Source organism: Panthera tigris, chromosome D4, assembly GCF_018350195.1.
Source record: "Panthera tigris isolate Pti1 chromosome D4, P.tigris_Pti1_mat1.1, whole genome shotgun sequence".
Taxonomy (NCBI): domain Eukaryota; kingdom Metazoa; phylum Chordata; class Mammalia; order Carnivora; family Felidae; genus Panthera; species Panthera tigris.
The window spans coordinates 60310070-60332162 of NC_056672.1; the positions used below are offsets into that span (position 1 = coordinate 60310070).

General features: G+C 45.9%; 1 protein-coding gene across 1 annotated transcript in view; it reads right to left on the minus strand.

Annotated features, from left to right (window-relative positions):
* The window catches only part of GABBR2 (gamma-aminobutyric acid type B receptor subunit 2), a 236672-nt gene that overhangs the window by 86213 nt on the left and 128366 nt on the right, over positions 1–22093 (minus strand). The window contains exon 8 of the mRNA XM_042963492.1: positions 11028–11088. Within this exon, the coding sequence (XP_042819426.1) occupies positions 11028–11088 (61 nt within the window). The remainder of the gene's footprint in view (positions 1–11027; positions 11089–22093) is intronic.

The following is a 22093-nucleotide window of genomic DNA, read 5'->3' on the forward strand; positions in this document are numbered from 1 at the left end:
GGGCGGAGCGGGGGTACTATTATGTGTCAGGCTCCAGGCTGGAGGCTGGAGACATAAAGATTCAAAAAAAAATTCATAGTCTCTGACATTGTAGTTTAGGGATGATAGCCTCACCCAGTCCTACCAGGGAGGTAAAATTGTTCTCATTTGCAGATAGTATTTCCCTCCAGCCTGCACTTTGTTAGCAGGTTGTTGTAGCTGTAAAATGGGAACTCTCAAAGTGGCCATGAGGACTAAAGAGAATACTGGCAGTTTCTAGCTTGCAACCTAATTCACAGTAAGTGTTCGATACGTCGTCGTTTGCCTTAACTCACAGTAAGTGTTCGATACGTCGTCGTTTGCCTCATGATAAAAGTAACCGAGCTATTTGCTAGATCCCCTAACACTCCCTATGTTTTCTTACTGCCATGGTTCCCCACAATGGTCCCTCTGCTTGGAAGGTGGCTTTCCCCTCCCTCTACTAAACCAACACGGCCCAAACCTACACCCACCTCTTCCAGGAAGCCTTCCATGAGTCCTGCTCCTCCCCCCTGAGCACCTCAGTTTCTGTGGGCTGAGGGCATGGGGGACAGACTGCCTCTGGTGTGGGAGCTGTGCCCGAGGTGTGCCCAGGCCTTATGATTCCTGCCGGCTGGTTAGTTCCTGAGCGGAACCTGAAGTCTTGCTTCTGGCATCCCCAGGTAACACAGAGTATTGCCCCCACCCCCCACCCTGTACCCAGGGCCCCTCTGGGGTCTGCAGGTGGAAGGCTGGTGCCCCCCGTGCTCTTCCAGTCACCCGTGGCCCCGCTGATGGAGACCATGAGAGGCACGCAGCACTCTCAATTGTTAACTCTTGGCTTCCTTGGTAACTCCACCGTGCAAACAACATTAGCCACTCATTTGGTTATAGGCCGGGCCTTGCAGACTGTGGACCAGGGGATATGTGGACAGACTAGAAGGGTCCATCAGGGGGTGGGTGGTGGGGATGAAGGAACTGAGCAGAGGGCTGCAGTGTTGAGAGTGTCACTGGCTGGCCTCCCTGCCCCCACAACTCTGCCATGCTTGCCACTGACTCACTGTGTGACCCTGGACACACTGTCCCTTTCTCTGGGTCTCAGTTTCTCCATCTGCTAACTGCACTGCAGGGCTTCCTTCCAATGATTCTCAGCCCTGGCTGGGCATTAGTATCACCCGGGGAACCGCTAGAAAAAACATATGCCCTAGTCCTAATATGGGTCCATTATATTAGAACTTCTGGGGGGTTGAGGGGTGGGTTTTGGTTGGCAGTACTTTGTTTTTTTTTTTTTTGAGAGAGAGGGTACAAGTGCGCAAGGGGCAGAGAGAGAGAGGGAGAGAGACAAGCAGGGCTCACCCTAAAGCGATGCTTGTGCTCACCCAAAGCAGGGCTCGAGCTCACCCGATGTGGGACTCAAACTCATGAACTGTGAGATCATGACCTGAGCCGAAGTCAGATACTTAACCGACTGAGCCACCCAGGCGCCCCAGGGTGGCAGGATTTTTTAAAAGTCTCCTAAGCTGATCCTAACACACAGCCAGAGTTGAGAACCACTACATTTGACTGAAGGCCTTTCAATGCCGACACTTTCTGTTCTAAGAAGCTAAAAATAGTGTGGAACAGAAAGCCCCTCTCCTGCAGAACAATGCTGCTTCCTTGTTGTGGGGCAAAAAGAAGGGTTTTCTTTAAAAAGCTCCTTCTTTATTTCAAATTTTATATTTGGATGATACGTAAAGAAAATAGGTCCTATTGGTGAAAATTGGGCTGCCAAAAAAAGTCCAGTCTGAAAATATTCACTGGCTGTGGGCCTGGGAGCACGCACGAGACGGCCGGGAAACAGCTTCAATCAGAGCGATTCTGCCTCCTCCTGGGACCGCAACCCCCAGGCGGGAGGACGAGTGATAGGGTCGCCAACATCCTGCTACGTGGGCTCTCCTCCCCTCCCCCCTCACCGTCCATTTGTCCTCAACTGGCTCTCGATCTGAATGGAAGGAGGTGTACGTGTTCTTTAAAGTTTGTCACAAACAAACTCAGTGTATGACTCTGAGGCAAAAAACAAAGGATGGATTTGACTCAACAAAAATAAAACATGAAAGCCTAACACAATCACTCCATTCATTCTAGGACCCCCTACCAAAATCCTAAACTTGGGGTAGGAAAGAACTCTGGCTGGTAGACAGGACCCTTGGAGTTAGTCTTGGCTCCCCTGCCGCCTCAGTGAGGAGCCCCCAGGAAGTCGTGGCCCCTTCATGGGTTTTGCTAAAGCCAGTAGGCTGGACGGGGAGATGTTCACGGCCTCCAACTCTTGTTTGGTGATTCTGCAATTGCTTTCAAGGGTCTTCCTCATTCCAAGCTGAAATCTGCCTCCTGAGACTTCCCTTCACAGGTCCTGGCTCTGCCTGGGTGGGGGGGGGAGGGGGGGGCACACATCACATGGACCCCTGTTCCTGGTGGTTCTTCAGAGGTCAGAGCACGGTGATCACAGGCTTTGATTCTACTCTTCTCCAGGTGGCCAGCCATTCCTCAGGAAGTAGTCCCCGGTCTGGTCACTGCCTGAGCGCAGGCCCTAGAGGGTCACCCTCCTGTCACCCAGTGAGGAGCAGAGCTGAGCCGCACCTCTCGGCAGCACTGAGCAGACAGACTCTGTGCTTCCTTGGTCCGAATCCTGCAAACATTCTTCTCTGTATTCACAAACAATATGCCGCTGCCACGTTTTTAACAAATTAATGTCAGTGACCTTTGGTTGGAAATTTTTAACAGGCCAGGTGGACACTGGTCAAATGGCCTGGGAATATAATAACCCTGCTAAGGGCAGATTTGTCTATGGACTTAGGTAAACTGGGCCGGACAAAAGCTAAGTAGCAGGGGACGCACAGGACACATACAAACACAACAGGTTATTTGCACCTAGAATATCTTTTTTCTTCTCTTCTTGGCTAGCTCCCACTGGCCCTTCAGAATTCATCTCGGGTGCCACATCTCCCAGGTAGCCTTCCTGGAATCTGTCAGGTGGAGCCAATTGCCCCTCTTCTGAATGTCCTCACCACATGTCGTATGCACTTGAGGTTCTGTGTCTGTGCCCACTGGATCAGGAGCTCTCTGAGGGCATGGATGCATCTTACCCAGCTCGGCAACCCCCTAAATCCAGTCAGGACCTGGCATGAAGGTGCCAGGAAATGATTTTTTAGAAACCTCAAAAGCCCAAACCATATGGGAGAAAAAGGAATTCATCCAAATCAAAATTAAGAACTTCTGTTCAACAAATACTTTATAGACAAGTGATTGAATTAGAGAAGATATCTACAAAGCCTAAAGGTAAAAGGAAACTAAGATTTAGAATATATAAGGATCTCTAGCAAGTTAATAAGGAAAAGACAGTTTTCTCAAAATAAAAGTGGTCATAATCAACAAATGGCCCATAAACACGGGAAGAAATGCCCAAACCTCATTAGTTAACAGAGAAATGATATTTAAAACCACAATATGATATTACTTTTTCCTTTAGATGGACAGAAAATGAGAGAGCCAGGGATTGGCAAGTACTTGTGGGAGGAGGGACACAGGAATCTCCATGCTGGTGGCAGTGGAGACGGGTGTGGGTATTGAAAGAGCCATTTGGCAGATCTTAGGCATGTTTAGTGTTCACCCACCTCCCCATCCAACAGTTCTGCTCCTGGACATTTGTCCTAAATAAATGCCCAGTTGGGTTCATAAGGGGATACTTGTTATTTATATAGGTAGGGAGCTGAAGGTGGCCTGGGTGCCTATCACTGGGAGAATGGATGGGTAAAGCATGAATGCACCCCATGGAATGATCAGTGAAAGTCATAGCTCAGATGTTCACATAGAAACATGGAAGCATCTCCAAAAAGAAAGTGCTGAGTGGGAGGAAAAAAAAAAAGAAAGAGAAAGAAACAGAAGAAGATATATAATCCAGTTGCATTGATATAAATCAAAATATATGCATTCAAGACATCAATCCACATTTTGTGAGGACATATCAACACAATATATGCATTAAAACACTCAGAGTGTTTGCCCTTTCCTGGGGGAGGCGGGAGTGCAGGATAAGAACAAATGCTAGAGATAAGGGCATAGACAAACAGAGAGGGGCTTTCCTGGACCAATGATAACAATGTCCCATGAAATGAGGAACATGAAATGTGTCCTAAGGGAGGAAGATCTTACTTTTCTCAAGAAATTCTGGGGGGGGGGGCAAATCTGGGGTTACAGTTGCCACGGCCCTTCTCTGTGCCAGTCACCGAACTGTTCATAGCTTCACACCATCGAATTGTCACCATCACTCAAGGCAAAGAAAGTGATCTCCTTTAGTTTTACTATTTTAAACTGAATGCTGAAAATGATGGCTTAGAGAGATTAAGCCACAGCACCTAGCTAGTGATGAAGAGGCATAGACTTTGAACACTCATAGACTTTCTCCATATGAGGAGATGAGTTCCCCATCACCGGAGGCATTTAAGTAGAGGTAATGCTGCAAAAGAGAGTCAGGGCTCCCTTCAACATGGAGAGTCTATAGCTCAATGAAACACAAGGTCTGTTAATAATTCTGTCTTCCAGGCTACCTTTCTTGGGCTCTCTGAAAGGTAAGCCTGCATCACAAAGGCTGGGCAGTGTCAGAGTCAGGCTTCCAGCGTCAAGGAGCCCACATACACATGTGTCCTTCCATTCCTGCTGACCCACAGCTCCGCACCATATCCTGCAGGTTAGTGGACTATGTCTCCATCTTAATTATACCAAGGCGAGCGGCAGTCCAACCAACTGGCCTTTCCAGACCCACGGCTGGGTGGAGGGAGCTACGACACACTCCTTGATACTAAAAACCAGCCTCGAGCATCTCAAACAAGGGCCAGACTAGCTCTGAAAGTTTTCTAGTAGGTTCTGGGAAATCATCTTCCCACTTTTATCGTCCTGGCTCTCTGCCCGAGAAATCACGAAGCCCCTGGGAGGCAGGGACCGTACCTTATTCAACTTGGCTTCCCTCAGAGGACTTGGTAAAGCGCCTGGCAGGTGCTCAGGAAATGCGCACTGCATAGAACCATATCTCTTACCCCAAAGACCTAAAGGTAATTAATGGCTGCCAGCGGGGAGGACGAGCCCACATTTCACTAAGTACCTTCCAAATGACATTTATGCCATTGGCGTGATGCAAGACCCCAGCCCTTCAAATCAGGTGCCGAAACATAAAAGTCCAAAGTCTGAGCCCTTTATGTTGCACAGAAGCCGTGTGAAACTCGAGCACATCGTCATTTGCTGTGACTCTGACAAACAGGCCTAATGAAGGCAGGGCCGGCGAGTGGAGCACACAGATGCTCAGAGCTGCCGAAGAGCACAAACAAGGCTCTAATCATGGCTTCACTCGACTTCCTCCCCTGCTGCAAACTCCCAACCGTGTTTAGACTTCGGCAGGAACATGGATTCTTTCTTCTCTTGAGAGAAAAAAGAAGCCAATTCCCTGGCATTCATCCTCCTCTCCACGTGGTTTCATGAAAGTCAGCGACAGCGTGGGGGAGGGTGAGTGAATGTGGAACTGAAAGGAGTCCGGGCCTTGGCCCCCCACTCCACCCAAGGTGTGCAGCCAACAGGACGCTAACTCCTGCTCTGACCACAGGTGGCTCACTCAGAACAGCGCCCGAGGCAAGAGTAAGAGGGCATGGAATTTACTGGAGAGTGATCCTAGGGCAGCTTGAAGGGGTGTGGGGGAGGTGAGACAGGGAAGGGAAGGGAGCCAGTAAAGGGGCATTAATGAGCAGGTTTCTGGGTGGGCAGCTGAGGCAAAATCCCACTGGGGACCCCCAGAGACAGAGCAGAACATACCTTGCAGTTTCCCCACCCAAGAGGGAAGGCTACTGAGAGGTTTATCCTCTGCTTCTCTCTCCTCCTTGGTGCAAGGCTGTCCCTGGAAGGGCTAACTCCCTGGACGTCTGGCCTTCTCCTTGCACAGGGTGAGGGGTTCAGGTGCCTTTAATGAGCTATTTCTTTGGAAATAATGGATGTTCAGGGAGTATGGATGTGTCACTGATGGCATCCACCATCTACACTCTACGATTGTCCTGTTGACAGTTAAAAGCTCTGGGAACCCTTGAAAACGAAGTAAATGGAGAGATCCTTCGTAGGGATCTGAAGCCTCTCCTGGATTAAAAATGCCTCCGTCTCAAGGGAGGCCATGAATCTAATTCTGGCACGTTATTTTAGAACAGTTCTGTTTACCCAGCATTCCTAACTTTACAAAAGAGGTAGTTTCTCCAGGCTGATGCAACAATGGCCACCATCTTGAATTAGCTTTGGTTCCCTCTGCTGTCAAGGCTAACTGCTGTTTGTGAGACAAGTCGCTGCAAACCACAAGTAAATGAAGATGTTCTTAAATTTCCACAAGTCCTATCACCAGCTAATCCAGTGAGCATTACCAAGAGCTGGCCAGAAGCCAGGCACTGCGTCAGGAATGTGACTAGCTTCCCAGCTCTTGAGAATTTATAGAGCAAGATCTCATGTGGCCCTTTCTCCACTCCAACTGGGCAAGGGCTGGCATTAGTGCCATCCCATTTTCCAGAGGATTAAGTTAAGGCCTAGGGAGACGAAGTGACTTGCCCAGGGTTACACTGCTGCTAAGCTTCAGAGCCAGGACTTGAATCCAGGTCTTTTGCTCCCAGATTAATTCAATAAACTTGTACTGGAGGCCTACCAAATTCCAGGCATTTGTCCTACCAACTTTACAGCTTTGGAATCAGAAAGTGCAGGAGGACGGTTTATTGACTCCCCTTTTAGTCTTCTCTCCAAAGCTGCCTCCCATTTCCAACTCACTCGTGTTTTAGTTTTGCAAACACAGAGCCTCCTACAAAATGCTTCCTTTATGGTAGGTACAAGAGTCTGGAAGGCACCAGGAGCTCTGCACAAACAAGGAGCTAAAAGAGCATCTCGTGAGGTCTTCAGAGGAAGGGTGGGATGGGCCATCTTACAAGATCAGGTTAGTGGGCTTTGAGACAGCCTGAGTGTGAGTCTTGAAGCAGCCCCTGCAAAGAGAGGCCCCACTGCTGGGGCTGGCTGTCTGAGCCAAGCTCTGAAGTAAGCCCTGTTGTTCACTGTCCCCTCTAAATACAAGGCAGGAGTAAGGGAGAGAGAAGCAGACAGGGAGAGAGTCAGCGTGAAGGACACGGCAGAAAAAACATGGTGGTCCCATTTAGAAGCCTTTTTGAAAGGCCAGTGGAGATGTAAGAGTGGGTAATCCAGGATAAGGGGCAGGCCCATCCTATGGGCAAATCCTGGAAAGTCCTAGAAAACATTGTGTGGACCAGCCCAGGGAAGCATGGGGCCAGAGACTAGAAGGAATGACCTCACCATGGGATGGGTCTGCCCCAGCCAAGTCACTTCCCCTGTCCGGGCGTCAGTTTCCCAGATGATAACCAGGCACCCTTCAGGTGGTCAGCCTATTCAATAATGCAATGCCCCTCCATCCAGGCAGACAGTGCACCTCTGAGACCCTTTACATTTGGAAAATGAACTCTTGTGCTGACACGAACATGCCCCCAGCATTCTAGTGGCTCATTTCAGCCCCCAAATAACAGAATCCCTCTATCAACAGGATCTATGTTTTAAAAACATATAACAGGGGTGTTTGGGTGGCTCAGTCGGTTGAGCATCTGACTTTGGCTCAGGTCATGGTCTCGTGGTTCATGAGCTCGAGCCCCACATCAGGCTTGCTGCTGTCAGCCTGTCAGCGCAGAGTCCACTTCAGATCCTCTGTCACCCTTCTCTCTGCCTCTCCCCTGCTTGTGTTCTCCCAAAAACAAGTAATTATTTTAAAAAAACCCATACAGAATGCAAACTGGTGCAGCTGCTCTGGAAAACAGTGTGGAGGTTCCTTGAAAAATTAAAAATAGATCTACCCTATGACCCAGCAAGAGCACTGCTAGGAATTTACCCAAGGGATGCAGGAGTGCTGATGCATAGGGGCACTTGTACCCCAATGTTTATAGCAGTGCTTTCAACAATAGCCAAATTATGGAAAGAGCCTAAATGTCCATCAACTGATAAATGGATAAAGAAGATGTGGTTTATATATTCAACAGAATACTACTTGGCAATGAGAAAGAATGAAATCTGGCCATTTGCAGCAACGTGGATGGAACTGGGGGGTATTATGCTAAGTGAAATAAGTCAGTCAGAGAAGGACAGATATCATATGTTTTCACTCATATGTGGATCTTGAGAAACTTACCAGAAGACCATGGAGGAGGGGAAGGAGGAAAAGAATAGTTACAAACAGAGAGGGAGGCAAACCATAAGAGACTCTTAAATATAGAGAACAAACAGGGCTGTTGGGGGTGGGGGAGAGGGGAAAATGGGAGATGGGCATTGAGGAGGGCACTTGTTGGGATGAGCACTGGGTGTTGTATGGAAGCCAATTTGACAATAAATTATATGAGAAAAAACCTGTATAAACAGGAGTCTCTGCAGGCCCAGCTCTGATGTTCAATAAAAACTGGACACAGGGGCACCTGGGTGGCTCAGTCGGTTAAGCATCCAACTTTGGCTCAGGTCATGATCTCACAGTTTGTGGGTTCGAGCCCCACGTCGGGTTCTGTGCTGACAGCTCAGAGCCTGGAACCTCCTTCATATTTTGTGTCTCCCTCTCTCTCTTCCCCTCCTCTGCTCATGTTCTCTGTCTCTCAAAAATAAATAAAACATTAAACAAATTAAAAAAAAAAACTGGACACAAATGTGAAGGGAAAACAGGCAGAGGTGTGCATGTGAGCACAAGGAGGGGGAGCTGAGGTCCAGTCTCAGCTCTGCCACTAACTGGCTTGTGTCCCTGGGCAGAACAGCTCCCTCCCCTGAGCCTCAGTTTCCCATTTCCACCATGAGGTAGTGGAGTGGGATCATCTCTAAGACCTTTCCCTGTCTGACATCCTACATATGGCTAAGTGTGGGGAAAAGCTATAAAGGGCAGGCAGATGGAAAGGCACCTGGGGGGGTTTCAACACACCAAGAAAATCTGGATTTGCCCCAGAAAAGTGTCATAATTTTTGACATAGTGCTAATCATAATTGCTACTACTTGCTGAGCAAGAAATACGTGCACATATTTCTATGTGTTATCTCATTGAGTTCTTCCCATATTCCAAGAAGGTAAATAGGATTATATTCCTATTTTACAGATGAGAACTCCACACAGGTGAAGTCACTTGCCTGATATGCTATATGGACTTGAGCTAAGGTGGGTCAGACCCACCTCTGAACTTCTGTTTGCTCCTCTGCTTTCCTTACAAATGCCTAAAACTAGTCACTGGGGTTGGTGCCTTATCCTAACATATGAAAAAAAAAAAAGGCAATAAAATTGGCACGCACTTGTAGCTGTGATCAGCCAATCAATATTTTATAAAATATTCTCCCAGAATGATATAATTTGAGAACTGGAAATGTGACAAGAGAATTTAGTTACAATCACTCAAAAAAAGAAAAAAAAAAGGAAGCATCTTTGCCAAGATGCTTACTTGGTTCAACCAATGAAGAAGCAAGACTAACAAATGGGAAAATAATTACATTTGCCGAAAATTACATCTTTTGTGCATGCCAGGGAGCTGACATGCGTTTCAATTACCTGCCATCAGAAGACGAATGGGTGAGTCTACAAGATTGAATTACGGAGCCATAGTACCAAACACCTCTCCTCATTGATCTCAATCCGGTGGGATTTGTCTGAATGAACCTGAATAACTCGATTTCACTTTTTGCTTTCCCTTGGATGACTTTGGGATCTGACGCAGAAGGCACTGCTCTTGTTTCTGGATTTTCCAGAAACATCCAGATGCTAAAAAAAAACTGCGGTAAAGAACAGTGCATCTAGTGGTTTTGGCTAACAAACCTGCTGATGACTGACGGAGGTGTCTACCTGGAGGAAAGCGCAGTCCCACTCCCACAGATGCCCTGTACTCTCTGACAAGCCCCAACCCCTCTCGGGGCCTCCACTTCCACCTTACATGAGGAACGTGGTCTGGAAGGTTTCTGAACCCCCTCGAACACGGACAACAGAAAAATCCAAAAAATGACCTAGTTTCTTAAAAAAAAATGACCTATAACAAGCACGTGGGGGATGATTATGGGTTAAAAGAGATACCAACCAGATGCAACGAGTGGACCTTGTGTGGATTCTCCCACACACTGTAAAGGCCTTTTGGAGAAAATCAGAGAATCCACATAGACTAGAAGTGTCTAAGATTCAACTAAGAATCATTGTCAGGGGTGCCTGGGTGACTCAGTCGGTTAAGTGTCTGATTCTTGATTTCAGCTCAGGTCATGATCTCACGGTTAGTGAGATCAAGCCGAGTCTGGCTGACAGTGTGGAACCTGTTTGGGATTCTCTCTCTCCTCTCTCTGCTCCTCCCCCTGCTCCTGTGCTCCCTCTCTTTCTCTCTCAAAATGGATAAACTTAAAAAAAAACTTTGTTAAATGTTTTAGGTGGGATAATAGTATCGTGGTTATGTTCTGAAAGGTCCTTATCTACTGGGAATGCATACTGCAGTATTTATAGATTGAAATGAGATAATGTCTGGGAGCTGTTTTAAACATTACAGAAAAAAAAAAGGGTGAGGTGGGTGAGTACAGATAAAGCAAGATTAGCAAAATGCGGATGATGGTTGAAGTCAGGTGATGGGTACACAGGGTTTATTATGCAATTCTCTCAAATTTAGGGTCTGTTTGAAAATTTCTATAATCAAAAAAACAATGCAAGCTTTCTCAGAATACTGGAGCGGGCTTAACCCCCACTCTCTATACTTTCACGAGCTTCTCAGAGTCATGTGGGAAGACTGAATAGCCTGAGAAGTCATGCAGTTGAGAAAAATATTCTAAATAAGTTGAAACTAATGTTTTCACAGAGAAGTGTTTTCTACTGACTCTACTCTCTCTTATCTGGAACATCATACTTTCATTTCTTTTGATGTATTTTATTGCAGAAACACAACATCCCCATATAAGAACTCATCAACTAGAAAGAATAAGCATCAAAAAGCCTACCTTGAAATTGAGTAAATTTAATGGTCCCCATCCTCTCCCCATTCCGGAACACAACTTGACCCTAAAAACAAAACAAACGAAAATAAAAGAGAAATGCCATATTAGCTCAGACACTATGGATCTCAGCTGAAATTCATAAATTGTACAATGTGACTATTAATATTGAAAAAAATAGGTTCCCGCTAGACTGCAGAGGCAAAATTAAACTAATTGTTTTAAAACCGGTTGTGACTTTATCTGGTTCATCTGAAGAGCACAAAATCAATAATGAAAACAACACACGTGAATTAAAGCTGAGATATGCATCATTGTTATTATCATGATTATCCATTAAACACCCATGTGTCCTGTTATCCTGGGACAAGGTCTTCCGGGGTGCTGGAAAGATGGAGGCGGAGATGAGGCCCTTGAAGCCTGGCCCCGACTCTGCGCCTGTGCCCTACCCATTAAGGAGACTCTGCTCAGACTGTTTGGCGTGAGGACCAGAAGGGGGCTGGAGGTTGGTTCGTATTTCTTATTAAGGATAGAGAATGTTTTTGTAAGTTCTTCCTGAGGGGTGACATCAGCCCCAATTATAAATGGGCTATGGGGCAGCACAAAATTAAGCTTCTTGAGCCAGTGAGACCTGCCTTGTGTCACAGGCAGCTGAGCATCCCTCATTAGGGACCCCGGGGGCTACACACAGCATCATCTGCTGTATTTGCCTTGCTGGCTGATACCGGGCTTCCATATGCTGGGCTAAATAAATCGGGGACATGAAGAGCGGGTGGGGTCTCCCCTTGGCCAAGACCCATGACCCATCAAAATTCAGTAACCGTGCAGGAAATCGACACATTCTATCAATGAATCTTTTTGACAAGCTTGAGTGGAAAGGGGGATGATCCTCATTTTACAGACCAAGAAACTGAGACCAAGAGAGGTTATGCACTCTATATTAGGTCCACTGTAAGTGAGGCTGCTGGGAGTCAGATCCGAGTTTGATTTTAATGCCCATGCCATTTCACTACAGCATGTTGCTCCTATTCCAGAAATAAATTCTTTCCTATCTTTCCATTAACATGCAATTAGAAAAAGAAATTGTTTGAAAATTTTTTTTAATGTGTATTTATTTTTGACAGAGAGAGAGAGAGAGAGAGAGAGAGAGAGAGACAGAGCATGAGCGGGGGAGGGGCAGAGAGAGAGTGAGACACAGAATCCAAAGCAGGCTCCAGGCTCCGAGCTGTCAGCATAGAGCCCGACGCAGGGCTCAAACTCACAGACCGCGACATCATGACCTGAGCCGAAGTTGGACGCTCAACCGACTGAGCCACCCAGGCACCCCAGAAAAAGAAATTGTTTTAAAGAGACACTGCTTTACTCTCACTATGCTCTTGCTTCATCAAGTAATAGCACAGACAATACTTTGGTTTCCACTCAATTCTCGGGAGAAAGCACCAAAAAGGATCTTCCTTTGGTGGAAACCCAAAGTCTGAGGCCCTGCGGCTTTTGCAACAAAGAGAATCACTCAACCTGTTCTCAGAACGAGAAACACCTTCTAAGGCCACTTTGACACCTTTTTGAAATCCTGTAGACAGCTGAAAGTAGTATCATTTTGAAACTAATGCCAACTGAATTCCATATTCAGGTGATGGCAAGTAATTCCCTGAAGTGTGAAAACATTTCAGCGTAAGGTGAGACAGGAGCTGTGATTTTATTTCTAGGGATGATTGAAAAGCACAGAACATCTTCTGAAAGGATCACTTTTATGCAAATAGACCACTTTGCACAGCTGGAAAGATGCAGACAGTGTGGACAAGAGGACATTTCGTGTTTTGATAAAGGTGGAGATCTAACTTACCCATCTCCTGCCAAGCTTTGAAGAACTCCAAACACTTGTAGGTATAAAATGTGGACAAATTTTGCAGAATCTTTTTTAAAAAATTGTATTTAAATTCTAGTTAGTTAACATACAGTGCAATATTGGTTTCAGGAGTAGAATTCAGTGATTCATCACTTACATACAACACTCAGTGCTCATCCCAACAAATGCCCTCCTTAATATCCATCCTCCATCTAGCCCATCCCCCACCCACCTCCCTCTATCAACCCGCTATCATTAAAAGTCTCTCATGGTTTCTCTCTCTCTCTTTTTCTTTTTCCCCCCTTCCCATATATTCAACTGTTTTGTTTCTTAAATTTCGGGGTGCCTGGGTGGCTTAGTCGGTTGAGTGTCCAACTTCTGCTCAGATCATGATCTCACATTTTGTGAGTTTGAGCCTGCATCGGGCTCTCTGCTGTCAGCACAGAGCCCACTTCGAATCCTCTGTCTCCCTCTCTCTGCCCTTTTTCCATTCGTGTGCTTGCTCTCTCTCTCAAAAATAAATAAACATAGGGGTGACTAGGTGGCTCAGTTGGTTAAGTGTCTGACTTCGGCTCAGGTCATGCTCTCACAGCTCGTGGGTTCGAGCTCCACGTCAGGCTCTGTGCTGACAGCTCAGAGCCTGGAGCCTGCTTCAGATTCTGTGTCTCCTCTGACCCTCCCCTGCTGGCGCTCTGTCTCTCTCTCTCTCAAAAATAAACAAATATTAAAAAAAATTTTAAAAATAAACATAAAAAATTATTTAAAAATCCACATATGAGGGAAACCATAATGGTATGTCTTTTTCTGACAAATACCATGTCATATACACATATGCATTTGTATATATACATGTATGTATACATACATACATACATATATATCTTCTTTATTCCTTTATCAGTCAATGGACATTGGGCTCTCTCCATAGTTTGGCTATTGTTGATAATGCTGCTATAAACATCAGGGTGCTTGTACCATTCAAATCTGTATTTCTGTATCCTTTGGGTAAATACCTAGTAGTGCCATTGCTGGATTGTATGGTAGCTCTATTTTTAACTTTTTGTGGAACCTGCATACTGTTCTCCAGAGTGGCTGCACCAGTTTGCATTCCCACCACCAGTGCAGGAGGGTTCCCCTTTCTCCATTCTCGCCAACTTGTTTTTCTTGTGTTGCTAATTTCAGCCATTCTGACAGGTGTGAGGTGGTATCTCATCATGGTTTTGATTTGTATTTCCCTGATGATGAGTGATGTTGAGCATCTTTTCATGTGTCTGTTAGCCATCTGGCTGTCTCTTTGGAAAAGTGTCTATTCATGTCTTCTGCTCATTTCTTAATGGATTATTTGTTTTTTGGGTGTTGAGTTTGATAAGTTCTTTATAGATTTTGGATACTAACCCTTTATCAGCTATGTCATTTGCTAGTATCTTCTCCCATTCCATTGGTTGTTTTTTAGTTTTGTTGATTGTTTCCTTTGCTGTGCAGAAGCTTTTTATCTTGATGAAGTCCCAATAGTTCATGTTCACTTTTGTTCTCTTTGCCTTCAGCCATGTGTCTAGTAAGAAGATGCTGTGGCCGAGATCAAAGAGGTTGCTGCCTGCTTTCTCCTCTAGGATTTTGATGGCTTCCTGTCTCACATTTAGGTCTTTCATCCATTTTGAATTTATTTTTGTGTATGGTGTAAGAAAGTGGTCCAGGTTCATTTTTCTGCATGTAGCCATTCAATTTTTCCAACACCATTTGTTGAAGAGACTGTCTTTTTTTCCATTGGATATTCTTTCTTGCTTTGTTGAAGACTAGTGGACCATATAGGAGTTGTGGGTCCATTTCTGGGTTTTCTATTCTGTTCCATTGATCCATGTGTCTGTTTTTGTGCCCGTACTATACTGTCTTGATGACTTACAGCTTTTAATATAGCTGCAGAATCTCTATTAGTTAAATGAAAAAGTATATACTGAAATGGTCTTCGAAACTTGGACAGAATGACACTCGATTGGAGTATGAGGTAGGGATGAGAACCTCCCTTTACTTTGTAAACAAAACTAATTACTCCATCTTTGAAGTAAGAGCTGTCACATTTTAGTTTTTTTCACAACAACTATTTTTACTAACAGTAGCTCCTCCTTCTGTCTCAGGTAATGCAATGGAAGGAGGCCAGTGTCCAAGTATCACAAACCTGGACAGTGCCCCCTCGGGCAAATTCCTGAGCACGGAGCTATGGACCTAGCACAGCTCCTGACCTACAGCAGGTGCTCAGTAAATGGCAGTAGTAATTCTTATTGAAAGATGTTTAATAGCAGAGAGCTTTAATAAAAAAGATTTAAAGTACCAGGAAGCTTTCCAACCCATAGGCAAGGATTTTCCATAGCATATGATTCCATCTGTCAAAGGGATAAACTGTTGGATCTGGGTCCAAGGTGTCCTCACCTCTCAGAAACATCAGCCCCCAAGTGACTGAGTTCTCCAACCACATGAGCCAATGGGTGGTGTAGAACACACAGATACATAACGGGCTATTTAGAGGGTCTGTGCAGAGAAGAAGCCAGGAAGCTCCATGAAGCCCCCTTCTGAGGAAGATGTGCCATCTGATTCTTTCCTGAAGGAGTTACCATGGCACATGTTGGGTCTGACCACTAAAGCCAGTTGTGTCACCCTGCCCATGGCTGACGGGGGCGGGGGGCACTATCCCAGCCAAGTCAATGTCAATAAGACACAAGGACACATGGACACAAGGAAGCCCACATACCAATCAGGTGATTTTCACGAAATTCTGCCCAATAGGTGTCTTTCCGCAAAAGTATGCCTATTCTGGGCCAGGTTCTTAGCTTCTAGGTGCTGATTCCTATCCTTGGAGAGATTTATATTTGATTAGGAGAGACAAATAAAACAAGTTTGCCACTAAATGAACAAGATGACTTTAGTTAGTGAAGAGCGCCATGAAGAAAATAAGAGGGAGTGGCTGGGCGAGGGCAGAGGTCTATTGCACAGTCAGGAAAGACCTCACTGAAGAGCTTCTAGAAGAGTTGAAGGCTGCAAGACAAGAGGGAGATGCTCCAGGGGAAGGGCAGAATCAGGGCGGGAACAGAAAGGGCCAGGGTGGGGGAGCACAGCGAGGGAGCGGGTAGGTAGGCAGGGCCAGGTCACATCCGACCTGGAGGCCATGGGAGGCTCTGGAGGGGATTTTAAGCACAGGGAAGAGCCCCGGGTGTGGGGAGGCTGAGCAAAGCTGTACTGTGATCTGATGTAAGGGTTGAGCAGATCGATCTGGCAGCTGGATAGAGAATGGATGGTAGTATGGAAACAAGGACACAGAGAAACTTGGGCTCTGGCAGCCGGTCATCGCGGTGTGTGGTGACAGTGGCTCAGGCTAGCATGAGGACCCGATTCTCTCTCTTGCCAGCTCAGAGTGCACCACCAGGGTGGCTGGACACTGTGGCCTGAACACTAGTGGACTCCCACCTGCCTTCTGTCCGGGTCGACACTGTGGAGTACTGTCCTAGTGCCCCCTTGGGAAGAAGGCACTCGTTTCCCCAGCTGTCAGGCATCTTGGCTGCTGCTGAGTTGCCCAGCACCCCAATGGAGCTGTGCCAATGGCAGTCATGCCCCCTCCCTGGGGGGCAGCCGACATCCAATGGTCAATGTGAAGGGACACAGTTCTACCCCCTTCATCAATTCTGGGCAACTGTGAAGGAGCATGGGATCCAGAAGCCCCCATGGGATGGCTGAGGTCATGGTTACAGCTGATCAATTTCAACTTGTCCCTTTGCCCAATCCTGCTTCACTTCCTCCCTCCCAGGTTTGGTTCCTGATCAACTTCCTGTATGCAGATCTTTGTCTCAGAATCTGTTTCCTGGGCAACCCGACCTAAGACACCTGCCACCAAAGGTCATGGGGACTATGTCTTTCTTGCATCCTGAAGGAGCCTGCATGAGAAGACGGTGGGAACAGAGGCGATGGGTTCTGAGTAAAGCCCTTGCTTCAGCCTCACTTTGGCCTGGCATTTCAGCCAGGAGGCTGGGCTAGCTTTGCCTTTCTTAAAGCCCAGCTTGAGCAGGGATTTGTCTTGCTCTTCTCCCCACACACATATTCTTTATGTCTATATAAACGCCGTGACTCTCTTTAAGCTTTCGTCGTGTGTGATCCCAAGGCTATAACTGAGGATCATCACGTGCGCTTGAGACCAGTTCCTGTGACGTGCTGCATTCCAAAGCAACGGAATTGGGTAGCTCTGGCTGGCATGGTGGCCGAGTTCTGTCTGGTGGCTCACAGTCTATATCCTCCTCTGTGCTGCAGGGACCCAAAGTCCGAAACCACATTCCCCACCATCTCCTGCCAGCTGGTTTCCATTTAGGTTCTGCTAATGAGAGGCATTCACGAGAGATTAGAAAGTATGCATAAGGGAAAAGCTATATTTTTCCTGCTTTGGCTGTAGCAGCAGGAGTTCTGAGTGACTGCAGGTGTCTGTGGACCCCAGCATCCCTGAACTGGCAGCGGGGGGCAGGGGGGCTCTGAGCTGACTGCTCAGTGGCCAGTGGTGGGGTCCCCCAGTAGCAGAAACAGCAGCAGCAAGAGCCTCAGAGGCCGGTGTCCTTGGGTCCCCATTATTTTATTTGCATTCCTAATCTGCTCTGGGGTCATTCTTAAAACTCCTCAGAAGTTAGAATCCATTATCAATCAGCATGCAGTCTAGAAAATAGAAATCACTTTGTGCATTTCAGAGGCAGTGCTAATACCATATCCCTTCTGTTCCTGCAGCCCAAGGGGCTTAGTAGTTTCTGTAAATACTTATCTCCAGGGACAGCACCTTCCTGTTTTGCTCCTCCATCCTTTTCAACAAAGTTGTAACCGGTTCCCTGTATTAAATCTCCCTCTGAAATGCCTGAAGTGGTTTCTGTTTTCTTGACGGCATGCTGATTGATAATGGAGTCTAACTTCTGAGGAGTTCATAAAGAATGACCACAGAGCAGATTTGGAATGCAAATAAAATAATGGAAGTAAAGCCACCAAGTGGATCATTTACAAGGAATTTTTTTTTTTTCTTCCTGAAAGAGATGTTGCTAAATGTCAAAGAAAACAGTCTGTTTCATAAAAGTCGATCCAAACAAACAGTTCAGGTTGAATCAGGAGCAATAAAGCTGCATTTCTTTGTTGGAGAAATCTTCAGAATGCACAGGATAACACATGGAAAAAACTTCCCTTTCAGCATTCACCAGACAAGAGTCAACACTGCCCCTAGTGTGACCCCGAAGAGTCACTGAGTGTTTCTGAGCATCAATTCTCCTATTTGAAAAATAGGAAGTGCGATACCTACTCGTCAGGATTGTTTGTGAGAATTAAGGAAGGTATTTATGAAAAAGGCATAACACAGGGCTGCTGCACATAAAGGGTAACTCATAATTCTTCCAGGGAATTGGAGTTAGCAGAATTTCACCTGGTGTCAGTTCAGAACCCCCAGGAAAATCAGTGGTGAATGAAATGTACACTAAGGATTCCAGTAGCCAGCAGGATTCGGCAGCTTCGTCTTAGAAAAATTGTTTCCATTGTTCACCTTTAATGTGTCACTACTAAGTGAGGGAGATTTACTCCAGGAGCACCTGGGTGGCTCAGTTGGTTGAGCCTAACTCTTGAATCTGGGCTCAGGTCATGATGCAAGGGTCATGGGATCGAGCCCTACGTCCAGCTCCACACTGAGTACTTGAGATTCTCTCTCTCTCTCTCTCTCTCCCTCTGCCCCCTCCCCCAATTGTATTCTCGCTTGCTCTCTTCTGCCAAAAAAAAAAAAAAAATTTTTTTTTGTTCCAACAGCAGTTTATGAGTTGTATGGGTCAAGTCCTACATTGGAACTCTTTTTTCTTTCTTTCTTTCTTTCTTTCTTTCTTTCTTTCTTTCTTTCTTTCTTTCTTTTTTTATTTCTTCTTTTCTTTCTTTTTGGTTGCTTTCAATTTCACAGCAGGGGCTAGGGATGCCCAGCCCCAGACGTGATCTGATGTCGGGCTGGAGCTGGAGGCTTGACAGAATAAAGACTTGCTCATCTCAGCCTAACCCCCTGGAGCCCTGGGCTCACTAAGGGGCATAGTTTCTGCAGGTCATGTGCATTTAGGGAAGAATTTCCATCTTTAATATGACCCTAACTACACTCTTGTCCCTGGCAGTTGATTGGTCTCTGGGAGGTGTGAATAAGCATGCTCATCTGACTGCTTCATTTGTGCTTTGAGGGAACAAGATGTGCCCTGACGTGTCACACAGGCAGCAGAATCTCTAAGGAGTTGGAAACCGAAGGGGGACAGGAGATCCTGGTCAGCGCACTGCTGTCTGCGTAGATGATCCAAGCCCACCTTGGACTGTTCTGCTGCCAGCCCTCCAACCAGGACAACGCTGGTTTCAAATGAACCATGAGGACTTGGAGAAAATACTGGGGCTTGAATGCTGGTCAGATTTTCCATCAAGGGTAAAGGTGCTGGGGCACCGGGGTGGCTCAATTAGTTAAGCGTCTGACTTCGGCTCAGGTCATGATCTCTCAGTTTGTGGATTCGAGTCCCGTGTCAGACTCTGTGCTAACAGCTCAGAGCCTGGAGCCTGCTTCGGATTCTGTGTCTGTCTCTCTCTTCCCCTCCTCCACTTACACTCTGTCTGTCTGTCTGTCTCTCTCTCTCTCAAAAATAAATAAACATTAAAACAATTTTTAAAAAGGCATAGAGTTGCTTGAAGAAGGTGCCTTCTGTTTTCCAAAGGACAGCCGATTAAAAGGGAAATATCAAACAATTGTGCATGTCTACCCACGTGCTCTACAAAGGTGAAAAATACTTTTTTTCTGCCTGTGCCTTAGACTAATACAAGTCATATTTTGCATTCTATTTGAACTACTTTTCTTACATGAAAATGCTTTTTATAGGTCCAAGCCTGGAGAAAAGTTTGATGAATCTATTGAGTTTTGGCAGTGGGTGTGCAGGGAACTAAGAGGAGGGGCAGGATGGGAGGTGTGGCCTGTCCCACAGCCACCCTTCTGAGGGACCGTGATCTGATGGTCCAAAGGGTTCCAATGGTGATCAGTCACAAAGCTAGCGAGCCTAAAGAAGGGCTGGGCGCAGGGGAGAGGAGAGAGATGAAGAGAAGATGGTTGGGTGGATGGGCCAAGAAAAGCAGGACCAAATCCTTTCCTTCCAGTTACAATGCAAGAGTCAGGCTTGTTTAGAATAGCAAAATATCAGAAATGAACAGAATGCCCACATAACAGAACAAGCACCAAGTAAACTGTGATGGACACGTTATGAGATATTATGATAACATGCATTCAATCAACTACCACCTAACACCTGTTGGGCACGTGCTAGACAGGCACCCGAGGAAGGGTGAGCAATGTCAACACCGTTCTAGATCGCGTGAATTTTGTAGTGTGGCGGGAAATGTAGACATTGAACAGTGAATGCACTGATAAATATGTATTCACAAACTACACTAAGTGAGATGAAGGAAAAGAACAGGGTGCTACGAGAGAGAACTACAGCAAGAACCTAACTTAGACTGAGGGTCAAGGAGGGCTTTTCTGGAGAGGCGACATTTGTGCCAAGATCTGAAGGAGTTAGCTAAGAGTGAGGGAGAGAGGGTCCTGGGAAGAGGGATTGCAAGTGCGAAGTTCCCAAGGAAGGAGACAGGATGAGAAACAAGAGTTGCTGAAGATCCCGGTGGAGCCGAAAGAGGCACCTGAGGAGGAGATGAGCAGGGAATGTGATTGGCAAGGCACAGAGGTGCAAGGTCATGTGGAACCTTACAGGCTGTATCAGGGATGCTGAGCTCAATTCTGAATGCCAGGGGCGCCGATCTGAATTACACACACTTGAGCATTCTGTTACAGACGTTGCAAAAAAGTTATTTGCAAAGTGGAAAAAGTGATTTGTGATTGTGCCAGACAATGGCCAGTTGTTCACCAAATCCATTTCCTTTTCCTCTTGGGCACATGGTTAAATTGCACTTTCTAACCCCCTTTATAGTTAGGTGTGTGACCATGTGATAGTTCCAGCCAAGGGGATGTGGGTAGAAGTGGCATACGGTGTGCCAGATTTGGCTCGTAAAAACCTCCCATAATGTCCTTCATGCTCCTTCACTGCCCCCATCTGCCAACTGGATTCACTGAAAAGTGAACTCTGAGGCCTAAGGAATGGAGGAGACCCGAGATGGAAGAGCCTGGGTTCATGAATCGTCATATAGAAAGGCTTTTCACCAACCAGAAACATCCATTTTGGACTTTGCATATTAGAGAAATCAATTTTTACTGTGTCAATGCACTAAGATTCTGAGATATCTTTGTTATAGCAGCTGGTGTTATTTATCCTAACTAATAACACAGTGTGAGTAAAAAAAGGGTAAAAATCATATTTATAGCATACTCACAACTATGTAAAAATCACTCCTACCAAATAAAAATGTTAAACGCTCGTTGATTTTAGGTTGTGTGATTATGGCTTTTTCTTCCTTTTACGTTTCAATATTTTCCACTATCCTATGATGCGTATGTATTATTTTCATAACAGGAAAACTTTACTGAAAAGTTTTTTTGAAAAGATGTTATAAGAAGGCACATTTTTTTTTTTTGCAGGCAAAAATAGCAACATCATCACCAACAAAATAATACTCCCTCTTGGAATAGATTAATTTTTACTGACAGCTTTGAGTTTTTGTGAATAAGAGCCAGAGATCTATGCAAGCATAGCACATTTCCCCCTCAACTTGGAATAATGGAAAGAGCAACCAACAAGGGGTCTGAAGACACAGAAGCAGGCTGTGCTCTGCCATTTTCTAGGAAATGTACCTGGGACAAGTCCTTTCTCAGCTCTGTTCTCAGGTTTCCCTCTGCAGAACACGCAGAGATAACATTCTTTAAGTTATTTTTAGCTCCACTGAAACATTTGTGTATAATATCTGAGTTTTTTTTTTTTTTCTGGGGTTATTCCTCATTAATCAATTCTCAACAACAACCCAGTCGGATGCACTGTGTGTTATTATTATCTCTATTTTACAGATGAGGAAATGGAGGTGCTGAGAGGGTAAGAAATCTGCCTGGGGTCACGCGACTTGTAGGCAGGACTGGGATTCACTCTAGATTGGTCTGACTTTAAGCTTATGCTTCTAACTACATTCTACCCTGCCCCCTTGTGCAAGAACTGGTCACTGATTTGAAAATGAGCTCTTTGCAAGGGATCAGAGTGAGTCCCAAGCCGACTTGGTTGAGGGG